General features: G+C 54.9%; 4 protein-coding genes across 4 annotated transcripts; 1 reads left to right on the top strand and 3 right to left on the bottom strand.

The window, feature by feature from the left end:
* Positions 1-867: 867 nt before the first annotated feature.
* On the bottom strand, positions 868-4,912 carry N656DRAFT_723731 (copper radical oxidase). The gene is made up of 2 exons (XM_064812520.1): positions 4,496-4,912; positions 868-4,443 (listed from the first exon to the last, which is right to left on the bottom strand). Exons 1-2 carry the CDS (start codon positions 4,544-4,546, stop codon positions 1,171-1,173), a joined length of 3,324 nt encoding a protein of 1,107 aa, XP_064673990.1. The 5' UTR covers positions 4,547-4,912; the 3' UTR covers positions 868-1,170.
* N656DRAFT_248293 (uncharacterized protein) lies at positions 4,457-5,165 on the top strand. The gene has a single exon (XM_064809002.1). The coding sequence runs from the start codon at positions 4,648-4,650 to the stop codon at positions 5,059-5,061; it is 414 nt and encodes a 137-aa protein (XP_064673989.1). The 5' UTR covers positions 4,457-4,647; the 3' UTR covers positions 5,062-5,165.
* N656DRAFT_248260 (uncharacterized protein) lies at positions 5,148-5,590 on the bottom strand. Its single transcript, XM_064809001.1, has one exon. The coding sequence runs from the start codon at positions 5,464-5,466 to the stop codon at positions 5,245-5,247; it is 222 nt and encodes a 73-aa protein (XP_064673988.1). The 5' UTR covers positions 5,467-5,590; the 3' UTR covers positions 5,148-5,244.
* Positions 5,591-8,392: 2,802 nt separating this feature from the next.
* On the bottom strand, positions 8,393-13,354 carry N656DRAFT_700973 (RRN3-domain-containing protein; the record flags this gene model as incomplete). The annotated part of the gene is made up of 11 exons (XM_064810909.1): positions 8,393-8,714; positions 8,850-8,991; positions 9,314-9,676; positions 10,071-10,220; positions 10,998-11,311; positions 11,361-11,434; positions 11,488-11,640; positions 11,700-11,724; positions 11,781-11,923; positions 11,973-12,122; positions 12,185-13,354. The coding sequence occupies 11 exons, from the start codon at positions 13,352-13,354 to the stop codon at positions 8,393-8,395; spliced, it is 3,006 nt and encodes a 1,001-aa protein (XP_064673987.1).
* Between the last annotated feature and the right edge of the window lie 1,869 nt (positions 13,355-15,223).

The raw sequence follows: 15,223 nt of genomic DNA, 5'->3' as shown, positions 1-15,223 counted from the left end.
GTCGCTACCGGTACGGTATTGTTACCACTGCACGATTTGCTTTCCTCACCCGGGGTCAACTGCTCGTCGTTGTATGTATGATGTTGATAGCGCTTGATGCTGCCCTCTTCGTTTGAATCTTGGTGGTCTTCACTTCATTTCTTTTCTCTCACAATCAAAGCTGTAAGTGCAAATTTTGAATACCATCAGAGTTTGGACAGCGAACACGCAATCCACTGCACCAAAGGCAATCAATTCTCTAGAACAATACGGTCTTCAGGAAGCATCGAAAGGTGTGTAGACGAGCGGTGCTCAAAGTCCAAAACACTACACTTATGATGCTAGATGCCCACATCGTTTCCATAGAACTATGTACGCTATTTGATGTTTGGGATTTCTCTTGTACTCAGGCTGAGAAAGTCGAGCCAATTCAGGGATGAGACCTGACACACATACCTTACCCTACTCCCTACTCCCTACTCCCTAGAGGGTTAGACTCGGCAGAGACAACCTACCTTAGGGAGAATGTTGGCCTAGGAATGGTTACTACGTATTATAAGGAATTCTGGATTCAAGCAAGGGTTACGACGTTACAATTGCAAGACTTTGTTGTCTCTACAGTAGGTACATACAATACAGATACCTGCAGCTTCTTCTTGTCGCCATGCTCCTCTAACTTGACTACCCCTGGAATTGGATGTTGGGACTTGGGAGAGCAAAGGCACCGGAAGACAAATTAGTGGAGATCATCCCTAGGTACCCAGCCCTCGATACATGATCAAGTCCAACCATATGAGAGCAGCAAAACTTGTCGCTAGCATTATTTCCCATGGCTGGGACCTACAAGGCCTACATGTATTTCTCACGCAGACAATCGCAGGGAGTTTTAGATGGTCCATCGTGTCTCTATGCACCATGATGCACTCTTCTTATCAGTTTATGCCCGGGTTGAGATGGCAATCACAGGACCCACGACGAGAGACAAGGGAAACGGCATGAGTTCATGTCAAAAAGGAAATTAAGGTGTATGTATTGAAATATGTTAATAAATTGACATTAAGGGCTTGCCAACTCGGAGGACCCCGAGCCAGGTCAAAAGGTGCAGGCGGGACGACTAGTATCCAACAAGAGTAAAAAAAGGACATGAGCCATAATCCAAATGCCACCTTCACTTTATATAACCCAAATCCATTAGACGCCCGGCACCGAGAAGCCAGCAGCCTGCGGCCAGTTGCCCAGCTTCGCCGGGTCACCGCCGATGCGGACGTAGGTGCCGACAGCGGGGATGCCGCCGTCGAGCACAAACATCTGGTACCACCCCGGGGGAGCAATGTTGGCCGTGGTGGGGGCGTCGACGGTGCAGGAGGTGCCCGTGCACTGGACGCGGGGCATGAGGGTGCGGGCGCCCATCGAGTTGCCGTGCGTGCTCGACACGGAGCCCAACAGGGTCACGGTAATCTCGCCGTTTTGGGCGGGCGCGCCCAGCGTGAACGGGATGCCCGTCTGGCCGTGCGCCCAGTCCTTGTTGGTGATGCTGAAGGTCGGGCGGGGCTTGCCGCTGAGGAGGTAAGGGGGCAGGAACACCTCGACGCGGTACTCCTCCGGGTTCTTGCCGTCCTCCGGGTTCGAGCCCGAGATGAGCACGCGGCCGTCCAACAGGGTGATAGCCTCGCTGTGGTACATGCGGGCGATGGTGGTGTTGGCCATGACGGTGATGCGCGAGCCGAGAGGCTTGTTGGGGTCGTACAGCAGCGCGTTGAGGTTGGGTTGGGTGCCGAGCCCGAACCCGGCCACGCCGTGCTGCGCGCCGTTGGCGATCAGGTAGGTGCCGTCCGGCAGAGGGGCCATGCAGCTCATGACGCGGAACGAGGGCATGCGCTCAATCTTCCATTCTGGGTTGGCCGCCTCTGGGTAGATGGACACGCAGTTGTCAATGGCGTTGCCGGGGCCTTCGGTGGAGCCGCCGCAGATCAGCACGCCGAGAGGGTCGCTGTAGGGGTACTTTTGCGGGAGGAGCACGGCGGTGCCCTCGAGCGGGTACGTGCGGCCACCCTTGTCGTCGTTGACGGCGCCGGGCGTGTTGGGGAGCGTCTTGATGGTGGCGAAGGTGACTGGGTCAAGGATGCGAGCCTCGTTCCAGTACTGCACAAAGATGCCGCCGCCGGGAAGGACGCACAGGAACGGGTACAGGTTGTTGGGGTGGGTGCGGTCGAGCCAGTCCATGTAGAGCGGCGCCTGGCCCGTGTAGGGCAGGATCTCGATGGACGGGACGGCCTTGTCGTTGGAGCCAATCAGGCCGCCCACGACCATGACGGAGCCGTTGGCCATGACCATGGCCGTCGGGTACCAACGGCCGGCCTGGAGGCTGAGCACCTTGACGTTCTCCTCCCAGTCGTGCTCGGGCCAGTAGATGCGCGTGCCGTACGTGGAGTCCCCGGACCAACCGCCAACGTTCAGCTGGCGGCCAGCCTTGTCGGGCAACGTCACGCCAGCAGCGCAGAAGACGTCGGTCTTGACATGGAGCTCACGGAACGTGTTGGTGGCAGGGTCCAGCTCGTAGGCGCCCGTCTCATTGCCAGGGCCGGTTCCGTACTTGGAGATGAACGAGACCTTGCCAGTAATCGTCTCCTGGGTGATGAGGGGGATGGTCGGACCGCTGAGTAGGTACTGGTACTGGCCGGCGCGGTAGTCCTGGGGGAAATCCCACGAGTAGAGTGGGGTGCCCGTCCAGAAGTAGGTTGTCAAGCGGCTGAGACCGCCGCAGATGGCCGTGGCGTTGCCGGCGCAGGTGATGCCGCACTCAGACTCGGGGCGGAAGGTGGCGCCGGCCGTGGCAATGTTGGCCGGGTCGCCGCAGTAGCACTCCTCGCCATACTCGAGACCGGCGGCCATGTAGCCGAACTGAGCGCACCGGTTGAGGCACATATTTGGCGTCATGGTGCCGGGGAAGAAGAGCTGCCAGTAGAAGGTGCGCTTGTCGTTGAGGTTGTCCTCAACGCAGCCCTGGTAGGTCCAGTCGCCTTCGAGGCCCTCGGTCTGGGGCGCCGGAGGAGCATACGCCTTGGGGGTGCCGTTGGACACGATGCTCAGCCGGTCACCAGCACCGCACTTCTGTGTGGCGTCACCAGGGCAGTTGAAGCTGCAGTCCGAGTCGGCCGTCTTTTCGCCGCCATTGTAGATGGCATTGCCGCAAAAGCATTGCACGCCGTACTCGGTTCCCGAGATGCTGTAGCCGGCAGCCGCGCACGCGTTGGCACAGGTCGCGGGGCTGTTTTGCTGGCTGTCGGGGATCTGGTGCGGGAGAATACGGCCCTGCTTTCCGTCGATCCAGCAGCCTTGGTAGGTCCACCCCTCGGGAACGCCAGTGACGACGGGAGCCGCCGAGGTGGTCGAGGTGCCGGGGGCAGTGGTTGTTGAGGTCTCCTGCGCGGTGCCGTTCTTTGCATAGACGGACAGGCGGTTGCCAGCCCCGCAGTACTGGGTTTCGTCGCCCGAGCAGGTCATGCTGCAGTCCGCAGCCGGCGCAGGCACGGAGCCGGCGTTGAAGCTGTTGCCGCAGTAGCACTCGCGCGCATACTCGACGCCGAAGTAGGTGTAGGCTGAGCAGTAGACCTGGCAAGCCTCGAGCGTCATGTCATCCGACGCGAACGTGGCGGCACTCAGGGCGCGCATGCCAGTGGCCTCGGTTCGGCATCCATTCCAGACGTAGTTGCCCACGGCCGTGGGTTGAGACGGGCCGTCAGCGGTAGCGGTGACGGTGGGGTCAGCTGTGGCACTAGTAGTCGTAGATGTCGCGCCTGGGTCGTACTGGTTCTGGTAGTTGTAAACATTAAGCCGGCTGGGGCCGCCACAGATCTCGCTGCTGTCGCCGTTGCAAGCCATGTTGCACCCACTGCTCGCCGGAGCGCCTCCGTTGGAGATGGTATTGCCGCAGAAGCATTCACCGCCGAACTCAACACCAGCAAGGATATAATTCGCCGCGCGGCAGGCCGCCGTGCACTTATCAACCGTCATCTCGGCGCTGGGGATGCTGCCCACGCCGTATGTGAGTGCCCGGCCCGTTGTGCCTTCAGCGTAGCACCCCATGTGGACGTAGTCGTTGGAATTAGGCTTCGGTTGCGGCCCGAGAACGGCGTCCGTGTGGAAAAGCGTGAGCCTGCTGCCGGCACCGCAAGGCTCATTGGGGGCTCCTGAGCAGGCCATGTTGCAAACCGAGTCGGCGACCTTGTCGGCGCCTGCCGCGAGGCTGTTCCCGCAGAAGCATTCTACTGAGTACTCGGTTCCGGCATACGAAAAACCTCGCGACGCGCAAAAGTTGATACAGGCCTCATTTGTCATGGCCGCACCGTCGGCATAAGTAGCCTCATTTATCGTCCTCCCAGGAACGTCGACATAGCACCCTTCGTACGCCCAGCCATCTGGCAGCTCCGTGGGCACGGCGAGCTGGGCAAACGCAAGGGGAAACTAGAACAGGCATCAGAAAATATGGCCAAGCTGGCAAGGGGGGAGGGCTTACCGAAGACAGGACGAGGGACGAAAACAACGTCCTTGCCGGTGAGGCCTTCATGGTGAAGACTTGGCGTGGCGATCCGTGACAGGACGCCAACACGGCAAGAGACAGGGCAAAAAATAAAACGAGTGTCAGGGTCAGAAAAAGACCACAGGCAGATGGAAAGGGATCGTAGGGAGAGAGGGAGCGGGGGATTACATTTCTATATACTGCTCGGTGTCTACTACTACTTTTACACTAGGCGGGGATCTTGCCGAGAAGGTGATGTGGTGAATGGTAACACGAACAACGCTGGGCTCCTTTTTTTTCTTTGGTGGGAACGGGGAAAGGCAGGAATAGGCAGGGGGAAGCCACCTTGCAGGGGGGAGAAAGGCTCGCCAAGCAGTCAGCGCCAGAGACATTTTCATAAGGGATGTGGGCTCGTGGGCTTGGGTCAAGGGAACAAGCGAGGAAAGAACCCACGTCTTTGGGCGCTGGATTTGATTGCAACAGGGGTCCTGTATACGTACCACACGGGCACACACACAGCCCTCGAGGCGGCAGCCGCAGCTCGCAGGGCATGGAGGATGTAACTCTGGGCTGCAGCAACGGTCGCCCTGTCTGGCCGGCTGCTTATCCACAATATCCATCCAGGATGTCCTCGGGCTCGGATCTCGGACTCCATTTCCCTCAAAGCGACTATTTTCTTTGGCGCCGAAGTTGAAGCCAAGCTATTGTAAATACTCCCAGCTGAGGTTGGTCCGTAGTTAGGTAGGTTATAACGTTAAAAACATATGGGAAATGAAGAAGCCCCTTTCCCAGGTTGGCGGGAACTTTGCTGCCCTAAAAGCAGGCGCCCCTGGGCTGGCTGGCCCTTGCAGTCCGTGGGAAATAAAAATGCAGCTTCTCTTTTGTTCGGGCTTCACTGGGCTGACCCTCTGCAACGCAACTGATTGGAGAATACATACGAAGCTACTGCCAAGATAGGATCGAATCATCGAAGGAGAAAGGCTCAGCTCCCAGGTACTTTTTCGCTCTGTATGCCTGAACCTTGTTAGTGAAGTTGTATTGTAGTGTATCCGTAGTGAGCCGTGCAGGCTGCACAGATCGCGCTTTCTTGGCTGCCCCGCCGTCCATGAGCCCATCTTGAAGCGCGAGCCAATGCGAACGCGGGCCTGGATGGGCTAATGTGATACCCGCTCCGTGGCGGCAGGGTTCCTGATCAATACGAGAATCTGACGAGACTCTTGCATATCGGTAGCTTATGCCCATTCTACCTCCGTACAAAGGTAGGTAAGTAATGTCTTCTCGCCGACAGCATTGTCAGCATTCGCTGGCATTGTCTACACTCCAGCTATGAATACACGCAGCGGAGGTTTTACACGTGTCGTGCTTTATGCGGTCACCGCTGGCCCCTTTTCTCGAATCGCTAGCCTCCCCGGGCTATTGAAGATGGGCCATTTCTTTCTGGCTAGTGTTCGCGCTAAAATACTAAAATCAAGGCGATGGAGCTGATGATCCGATCTTTTTCTTTTCCTTCCCATATCGATGCCTTATCAAAGATTCCTCTTCAGGAACCAGGATTGCCTTACAGCAAACCCCAGTCGATCCGTCACTGCGGTAATTCCGTGCCAAAAGGGTCGAGCGCCTCGCCTAGCGTAACGGATAACTGGTTTGCCTTTGCCACGCTGATGGCGGCTATTGAAAGCAATCATTGTTCGAGAGAATCGAGACCTTTTGCGGAGGTACCTTATTGCCAGCTGAAATGACGGACATGGTTAGCGCCTTGGTCTGGCCATGCGTCTTTTTCACTTCAGCGTCGTGGATGTGGAAATTCGAGGCGCATATAAACCGCGAATGGCAATTCAAGATTGCCGGTATGCTTCGGTCTCGGTACATAACTTGGGATGGTCCATACCGTTTTCCCCGCGGGGAGCCGGACGAGGTCATGCAGCCATCTCCTTCGTAAAGAACGACCTATGTGCACGAGTACGGAGTAAACACTATACTTTGCTGTCAACGTCCTGCCGTCACCGATCGATGTCTCAGGCGGCTGATGGCCGTCATTGTTCTGGCCCGAAATCGACATCCTCCTCTAGGTCCATCCATGTGCTTGACACCCGTCACACCTCGAACTATTTTACACTAGGCTCCGTCGATGGTGGAGTAAGTGCTTCGCCGTCTGCATTGCCAGAGATTCTTCGGCATGCCACCCGACCTCGCCGACAGGTGTGCTTCCCGAGAGTCTTGTGTAAACTTTGTGTGCCTTGCAGGTTGAGGTTGATCGACACGATGGGATCGCAGATCAACGGCAACATCCTTGTAAGACTTGTCAGCCCTGAGACGAGGCATCAGAAGCTTCTCACTCATATATACTGTATGTACAGTACATACTCCGTACATTTGACATTTCTCTTCACATTGCAAAGATGATATTTTTCGTACAGCTTTCTCTGCATTTGATACTGTAAACCCACCGCAAGAGAAACAACAGGCGTCGTCGAACCTGCGCAATGGATCCATTCCTTTAACCAGGATCGCACTATCGAACAAAGACGCAGTAGCACCCTTACTATCTTGGGACTTTCCCCAGTTGTTGGGTTCGAAGCGCCGATCAAAAAAAAATCCGAGTATCGCCCGACTTCCCCATCTGTAACCTAAATCAACCCTCACCATACAATTCTGCATGCCGCCTGGCCGGCAACCACGTCGCTCGCTGCAGTGCGACGTCTCTATTGCCTTGGGTCGTGCCAGTACGAGGTTGGATCATCTGACTCGTACATACAGTTACTCTCTACTCTTACAGAGTATGCGACTAAAACCCAGGCAACAACAGGGAGGACCATCTTACCCACCATCATTCATCATCCAAACCTTTTCAGCCCATCCCGCATCAGACGAGATGCAAGTTTTGTCTTAGGGCTGGCAAGGCAGGGAGCTTGCATTCTCACCGCAGTGTAGCGGTTCGCATTGCTTTCCTTTTCGCTGGGCCTCATCGGCCCACTCCAAGCTGACTTGTTGACCGACTTTCGGTTGTTCAACCCAACCAAACCGGCAGTATTAAGAGAACAAGGTGTGTCAGCTGCGCGGGGTTGGGGATGATGGGACTCACCTTGGGTAGGTACGAACAAGGTGCTTCAAGATATTATGTAGTGCCTGGCCAATCTAGATCGTTACAGTTTTTCTCTTTCCGCGTCTGCAAATTTATATGCATACGCGTCATGGCTTTGTCCCTGTCCGGTTCCTCGAGGTTTACTCTATCCGATACTAGTAGCGTCTTCCATCCAAGGGCCGTGCAACGTAGCAGTAGCTGATTGTCAACGTTCAGATATCGGCCCTCTCAAGCCATGGGATATACACCCCTTCGAGTGCCTGGCTATTTAATTGTAAATGGAAACATTATCCCGATCAACCCGTTGTCTTGAGTCAAATCCCGGATTCGAGAGCGGCAGAAGCTCTCCGCCGATGTAAGGGGTGGTTCCGTGGTGCCTAGCCCCTATTTAATTCCATTCTCTCATAGGTAAACCCCCTAGTCTGAGGCCAGCTCAAGCCCGGATCATATACCTGTACCTCACCTAGCAGCTGCTGAGTTAGGTCTCATGGGAACGTCGAGGGCGTTTAAGGGGCGGGCAAAAGGGAGTGGTTAGCTTCATGCCAATGGATTGTGTTGTCTATCATCATCTGGCTGTCATCAAATTCGTCACAATACCCAGACCCAAACTCGAATCCAATCCCCCCGATATGCACCGAAAATCAACCCCTTAGAGTTGAGACGCCGTACCAAAGTGGTATCAAAAAGGAACACGATTTCAAAGAAAAGATCCAACCTTGAACCCAGAGCCCCCTTTGACTCTTTTCCCTTTTTACCTTACCTTATCCTCCTTCCCTTCCCACGTCTTACCTAGTAGTTGAAGAGGCACACGCCTACCCCTGCGGTTCAGAAATCAGAACCCTCCAAACAACGCTCTCAAACGCGGCACGCTCCAGGCTGGCGCCGTAGTGGGGGCACTTCACAACGCCGGCGAGCTCGCGCTTGAGGGCGTCGAGCGCTCCCGGCCGCCGCTCGTCTGGAAGCAGCGCGTCGGCGCCGAAGCGCGCCACCAGCTCGAACCACGCCTGCACAGGCGTGAGCTCGGCCCCGTCGGCGGGGTTGAGCGAGCACGCCAGGCCGTAGAGCGCGCGCAGCGTCAGCCCGGACGTGCGCCACGACCATCGTGATGACTCGGACGACGACATGGGGCTGTTGCTGTCGTCATTTGGGTTTCTACTACTGGTTCTGCCCGCGGTGATGGTGGTGTTGGCGGCGGTGGTATTAATGGACGGAGGAGAAAGAGAAGCAGATGAGGAAGCGGGTATCCGGGAGATCATGTTGGCTGCTGACCTGGGGAGCAGCCGAGTGCGCGAGGCGGCCTTGAAGATTCGCCGCGGTGCACTCCGCAGGGCCAGGCTGCTCGCCATCAGCGTGTGCCCGTTGGCCGAGTGCCCTATCAGAGGGGCGCTGGGGACCGGGGCGGGTTCGGTAGCTGTGGGAGTAGCGCTGTATAAGGATGGATGGAAATGGTCGCGGCATATGTGCTCAAGGCTGTTTGCGCTCTTGTTAGTTGTCTTCAGTTCGCTTTTTGGGCGCGTAACGAGGAAAATAGGCTCACGCAAGGATGAAGTTGATGGCTTGTTGGGTTTGGGATGGGGTTAGTTCGGGCAGGTATCGGTTGTCGGTTGGAGGAGAGGCCTCATCGGGGCCGAGCACGCTTTGCTGACGAGACACTGCGGTTGAGGACGGCGGGCTACTGATGTAGTAACATGGTGCGTTCATGACCTCGTCGAAACCCAGGGTGAGGGTGAGACCTTCAACCTCTTGCTGCAATCCGGCACTGGCCTCGCTACTGAGCTGCGGTGGATCGGGTGTCGTGTCCAGCAGCGACACCCCCTGATCCAAAGCTAGCTGCCAGTCTGTTCTCTTGGTGGTTTGCTGTATCTGTGCGCGCATGGCTTGATTTTCGGCCAGGAGGCCATGCGTATCACGCTGCGCAACGGCTATCATCTCGCGAAGGTGGGCGATGTCCATCTCAAGCTGCTTGACATAGTTCGCCTTGCGTTGCCGGTGTTGGGTTTGCGCTTTTCTTACTTGAGCCCGACGCAACTGTGCCTTATCCAGAGATGCCCCGGCGTCTGGCTTGTCATCCTGGTCGTCTCCTGCTTGGTTTGTGCCTTTAGTCTCGAGATACATCGAAGTGGTAGCAGCTTGGTATAGTTATTAGGAAATGAAATCAACGCGTGTAGATGTAGCAAGAGATGGAGGCCCCTATGATACTGTCGAACGATTGACCGTACATTCGTCACGGAAGATTGCATCTTTGAGAAGCAGCTCAAGACACGTTCTCGTCCAGTCCATCAAGGTATTCTTATCCGCGGATGAGAACCTTGAGGGTTTGAGCCTGAATCGCCCCCGCAACTCCAACTCTGGGTATACATTCTCTTCAGACACCTGACTCCGACGTGTAGCATGGTCTCCTATATATGCCATAGCAAAAGGCGAGCATCGGGACTTGAAGTTTGACCGAGGACAGGATCAACATAGCAAGCCGGAACTCACCTGCGTGACCCGTGTCCTCGTGAGGTCTGCCATCGACGAATCTGATCTCCCTGCCGCTGGATTTCTTCCAGAATGCCGTAAAAGAAGGTCGATCAAGATCCCGCGCGTTGTCACCCATACTGAGTAGACCTGATTCGCTTGCCTTTTGCACCACTTGCTCTGAGGTTAATGGAATCCTGGCCTGTGTTTCGCTAGGCAATCGATCTCACAACTCATTCGCAAAGATACCTTCTCCTGTAGCTATCGTTCCTCGTTTTCATCTCGTTTTATCCCGCTCTGGTTCGTCACCCAGTCCCTGAAGAAGAATTCTGTAGACGACCCGGGTTGAGTGAGTAGGCAGGCACGTACAGGTATGTATGCCAGTATTTGAGATGTAACGGAATTAGCCAGAAATGCCGAAGGTGAAAACCGAACGATTTCGAGCAAAGAAACCGAAGCAACCTGGAACGAAGGGAGGAAAAGAAAAGAAAGCAATAATCTCAGCCTTCCAGGTCGCAATGAAGCGCACCCTGGTGGCAAACAAGCCTATGGAAGGGGCGGTTGTCGCATCTGTAACACCTGCCACCCCTGTGCCACCGAGACAGTCAGTCAGCCCTGTCAATATCCGTACACCGGCAAGCGTGTGCTCGCAGGCCGAGGTCACAAGCTGACCAACGCCAGCCACACTTGACAAGATGAATCCAAACCGTGTACCACAGTCGCCAGAATGCCTCAAATCGTCCTAATATTCACGTCGCCTACAACTCCGATAACATGCGATGCCGTAATCTGGCACAAGAAAACATCTCGCGCCAATGCTATAAAACCCGCCAAAGCAGATCCTGATACCCTTTTGAGTGACCCAGCGCCAATCTCTTGTCTACCATTCCCAAGTCAGTCCATATCAATCATAGCCTTCCCCGTCATCTGTCGCCGTGTCCTCCTGAAAACTACGACCGTCGCCCATGCCGTCTGGGTCATCTCCCAGGTCGCTATCATCGTCATCTTCCTCTTCCTCATCCTCTTCGTCAACGTCAGCTTCCCTATCTAGCACCGCCATGGGCCGCCATGCTACGTAGTTATTCTGCAGGTCGAGCCACCGCTTGGCTACTGGTAGCTGGAAGGGGTCAAACGGAAAGCAGGCTTCTAGATGCGCCAGCTTTTCGTCGTCGCACTCAAGCCCCGTGTCACGCAAGGCGCCGCCTGCCGCGTAGCTCCCAGTGAAGAATTGCGATAGGTGGATGCTCTTGTTCTTTTCAATTTGGGGGTATCTATGTTCCATTAGTTGAGACTTTTGTGTGGGGAGGCGAGATCACTAACATGTAGATGAGCCGCAGATGGTGGGATAACCGCGCAAACTCCTCGACAATTATTGGCGAACAGCACTTGAGAGGCTGTCCCGGAGTCAGCTGCAATTCCCGTGTAGATCCCAAAGGTCGTAACTCACGTTGAGCTTGCTAGAGATATTCGCCTGGAGTCTTGACTTGAGTCCCGTCATCCACGGCAGATCCTGCCCAATGAACGACGCCGGGTCATCCCAATCAAGGCTGGGAGGTAACATATCTCTATCGATCAAGTCTCGCCAGCGGAAGCAGAAGATCTAGCAGGTGAGTTAGCTGGGCGGCACAAGGCCCGCTCGAAACCCACGGTCAAACTTACATAAAGTAAGCCTTGAAAGTACGCACTGAGCATAGTCAGCATTTACGGAAACCACAACGCAGCATTTCCGAACGAGCTTACTAGTACTGGCTATACCGCCTGACATCTGGGCCGCGACAACTGGTATGTGTGGCCCTGTAGTGATCGATGTAATCCAGGAAGGTCTTGGTGATCAATTGCACTTGGTCGCTCTGAACCCTGGCCCCACGTGCAGTGAAGCTTGCCTGATAAATGTGAGACAGGGGGATCAGCAGCAATTTTGGAGAGACGCACCAAATAAGCAACCGCAGCCTGCTTGACGACGGGAGGTCGATTCGACTCAAACGCGAGATTGAACAGGGTCCCAATAAACATCTCCATTAGCTGGTTGGATCTCATGGCGAATTTGAAGAGCAAATATTGTGTATGGCGGGATTTCAGATGCTGAAACGTACTCGGTCAGCATCGGCACCCAGCACCGATGAGGGCCAAACCAGCAGACATACCGGAAGAATGACATTGGAGAAGTCGCTCAGCAAGTCCTGAAACGCTTCAATTGCCTCGGGACTGTCGGGATCCTCAAATATTGGCGTGTAAATCGAGAACAGCAGATCCAGGATGGCATCCATTGTCTCCAACTTGCTCTTGACCATAAGAACGCGCTTAGCCTGCTCGCTCAACGCCTCGTCTTCGCTTAGGACGGACTCGGCGTCGCTCTCTTCGTCCTCGTCTTCGGTCTTAGCGTCCGAGGCTTCCAGCTGCCTTAAGACCGCCCTGGTGGTCTCGTCGTCATCGTTCTCCAGGTCAAGTGTCATTTCAACGTCCAGCTTAACGAGCCGAGAGAGAATCAGCTCCATGATATCCCGTTCAAGCTCGGGTCTCGAGGATTTGAGACGGAGGAGATGGTCTATGTACTCCATATGCGTGGCCTTGGACTCCTCAGAGTAAGGGAATTTGGATGACACCAAGTTGAGAATGATGTGTTGACCGGCTGGAAAAAGCTCAAGGAGATATTTCAGTCCTAGGTGCAGCCATTGCTTCTTGATTTCTGGCTCGACGGGCGGGAAACCGGGCACGCTCGAGGGGTGACGTGTTTGGGTGAATTTGTCCACCATCATGGTGAGCACCTGCGTAAAGAACGATCCTTGGACCGATGAAAGCGCAGCGAGAAGCTGGATATATGCCCTTGCGAAGTTCTCATCTCGTTCCAACCAGGCGCACCGGAGGATGCTCCTGAGCAGGCCTGAACAGGACCTTCCAAGCAAGGGGGCATAGCCCGTCAGTGCGACAACGTAGACAATCAAGTCCTGAGATTTTGAAAGCGCCTCATCATCGCCGGGAGATGGGCGGCTGGAGACAGGCGCAAAGATCTCCTTCAAGCCGTCGTAATCCTCGTCGTCCCCGGCGCTGTGTCGCTCTAATGCCTGCTTCACCTCGCGCTTCGCCTCTTCCAAGCTCTTGCTGCTGATTTCCTTTACCATGTTGAGATCCTCGTTGAAGACGACTGTCTTCTTTTGCCTTTTTGTTGGCGGCTCATCCTCGTCTGCTCCGTCAGACTCGTCGGCTCGAGATCGCGTGCCTAGGACGGAAGTAGGCTTTCGAAGAATCGGTTTGATGGGAGAAGAAGATATGATTGGCGCAGAGTAACTGCGCGAGATGGCCGAGGCTGTTGTCATGGTTGCTGGTCCTGTCACCAGAGCTGCACGGGAGAGACGGATTATCGCGGTCGCCGGCGGAATTGTGAGGACAAGGTCAAGAAGTGCAGGGAGTCCCTTGGCGCGGCGAGGTTAAGTGCGGCAGGCGGCCGAACATACTGTTTATTCAACTTCTTCAGCAAACACAAAGACAATGCGAGCCGCTCGTGGAGTTGATAACCTAGGCGAGACTCGCCACTAGGTCATTGAAGCAGATAGCCCGAGCTCTTCGATAAATGTTTCTGCCGCCGTGCCGCCTTATCGATGGAAAATTGTTGGCGATTTTTGAAAAGTGACATGTTTTCCCCGCCAATGGGCACGTGCTCGGTGGGGCCTACTGCCTCCTCTGGAAGGCGGTCAGACAACCGGTGCGAAACTGCGAACGCCACAACAAGGGACGATTAGTCAGCCAGCACACCTTGTGAAGGAACTCTCAACGCCTGTCCCACAGCTTCCAGGTTCCTAGCTTGTGAATTGGATACGTTTTGGTTCGTCACGAACGACAGAACTGATTTAGAGCTCGTGGGCAGTTACTTTCTCAACTTCAAATTTGGACATCCTTGGTCAAAACCCGTCTCATTATGGAAACCCGACAAAATAGCAGTACATAGTAACTGATGCTTCGTAGCGCCTCTGCGATCATCGCCTGATCCCGACAATTGACCTGATTGCAAATTTACTCGCTACCTCAGTACTCCAATATTCGGCTTGAGCCACTAATGCATATAATAGCAAACCTAGGGGTTGATGGGGCCTACCGCAATACTGGAGCAAGATATCGTACCCAGCCTACCGTCACCCGACTCCTCCTATCCATATCCCAAGCTTGCACTTTGTCCTAGAGAATCTCTATTCGTACCGTAGGGTATCTCTTCCCATACCGTAGCCCCACTCATTTTCGCTGACCGCCTTCCGCATTCGCTCACCGCCCACCCATACCGCCTACAGCTTACTGTCATGCCATCAACTTGAATTGAGCGCATTCAATTGAAGCCATTCTTCCACATACGCAACAGAGCTCAATTGAGCTGATTCTAGCCATTTGGCACCCTCTTTGCGAAATCGCATGCGTTTTTTCTGGCTGACTAAGCTACATGACTAAGCTGCGCCCTGCCCAGTGCCCTACTCAGCGCCCTGCCTGCGCCCTGACCTGCGTACTGCCCTGCCTGCGCCCTGCCTTCCTTCGCCGGCGACGACGTTGTTCGCGATGTTGTTGTCGGCGTTGTTGCCTTGGGAGGCTGCCCTGCTAGTGCCTCTGGTATACGCGCCCTCTGCCTCTGCTGTACGTCATCAATTGATTGGCGATAGCGATGTCGCTGTCGCTGTTGCTGTGGCTGTCGCTGGCGGTCGCTATCGGTGTCGCTGTTGCTATTGCTGTCGCTGTCGCTGGTCGCTACCGCTGTCACTGTCGCAGTCGCAGACGCTGGTCGCTACCGCTGGTAGTCGCTACCCCTGGTCGCTGTCGCTTAATGGAAGAATTGAAGGCTGAAGAATTGAAGAAATGTAGGTGGAAGAATTGAAGGTTGTATGGTGGGAAAGTGGTGATGGAAAAGTTGAAGTGGTGGCTGTACTGATGGAAAGGAAGGTGGTGGGCGATATGTGCGGCAGTATGGTGGGGCTACGGTATGGGAAGAAAAACCCTACGGTACGAATAGAGACTAGTAATGCTTGATGCTTCATATACTTTCTGCCAGACGGCATGGCAGCGGTATATGCAGAACGAGCTTTCTGTGCGTCTGCGCTCGTACTTATACACACGAGGAAAGTGAGAATAACACTCGGAAAATAGAAAAAAAAATACGGAAAACTAGTTTCCAGTAAAAACAACAAGGAAGAGAAATAGGACATGAA

This window comes from Canariomyces notabilis, assembly GCF_033297395.1.
Source record: "Canariomyces notabilis strain CBS 508.74 unplaced genomic scaffold N656scaffold_2, whole genome shotgun sequence".
NCBI lineage: Eukaryota > Fungi > Ascomycota > Sordariomycetes > Sordariales > Chaetomiaceae > Canariomyces > Canariomyces notabilis.
Note: the sequence above shows the minus strand (reverse complement) of the source record. Positions and strands in the feature narration are given on the sequence as shown.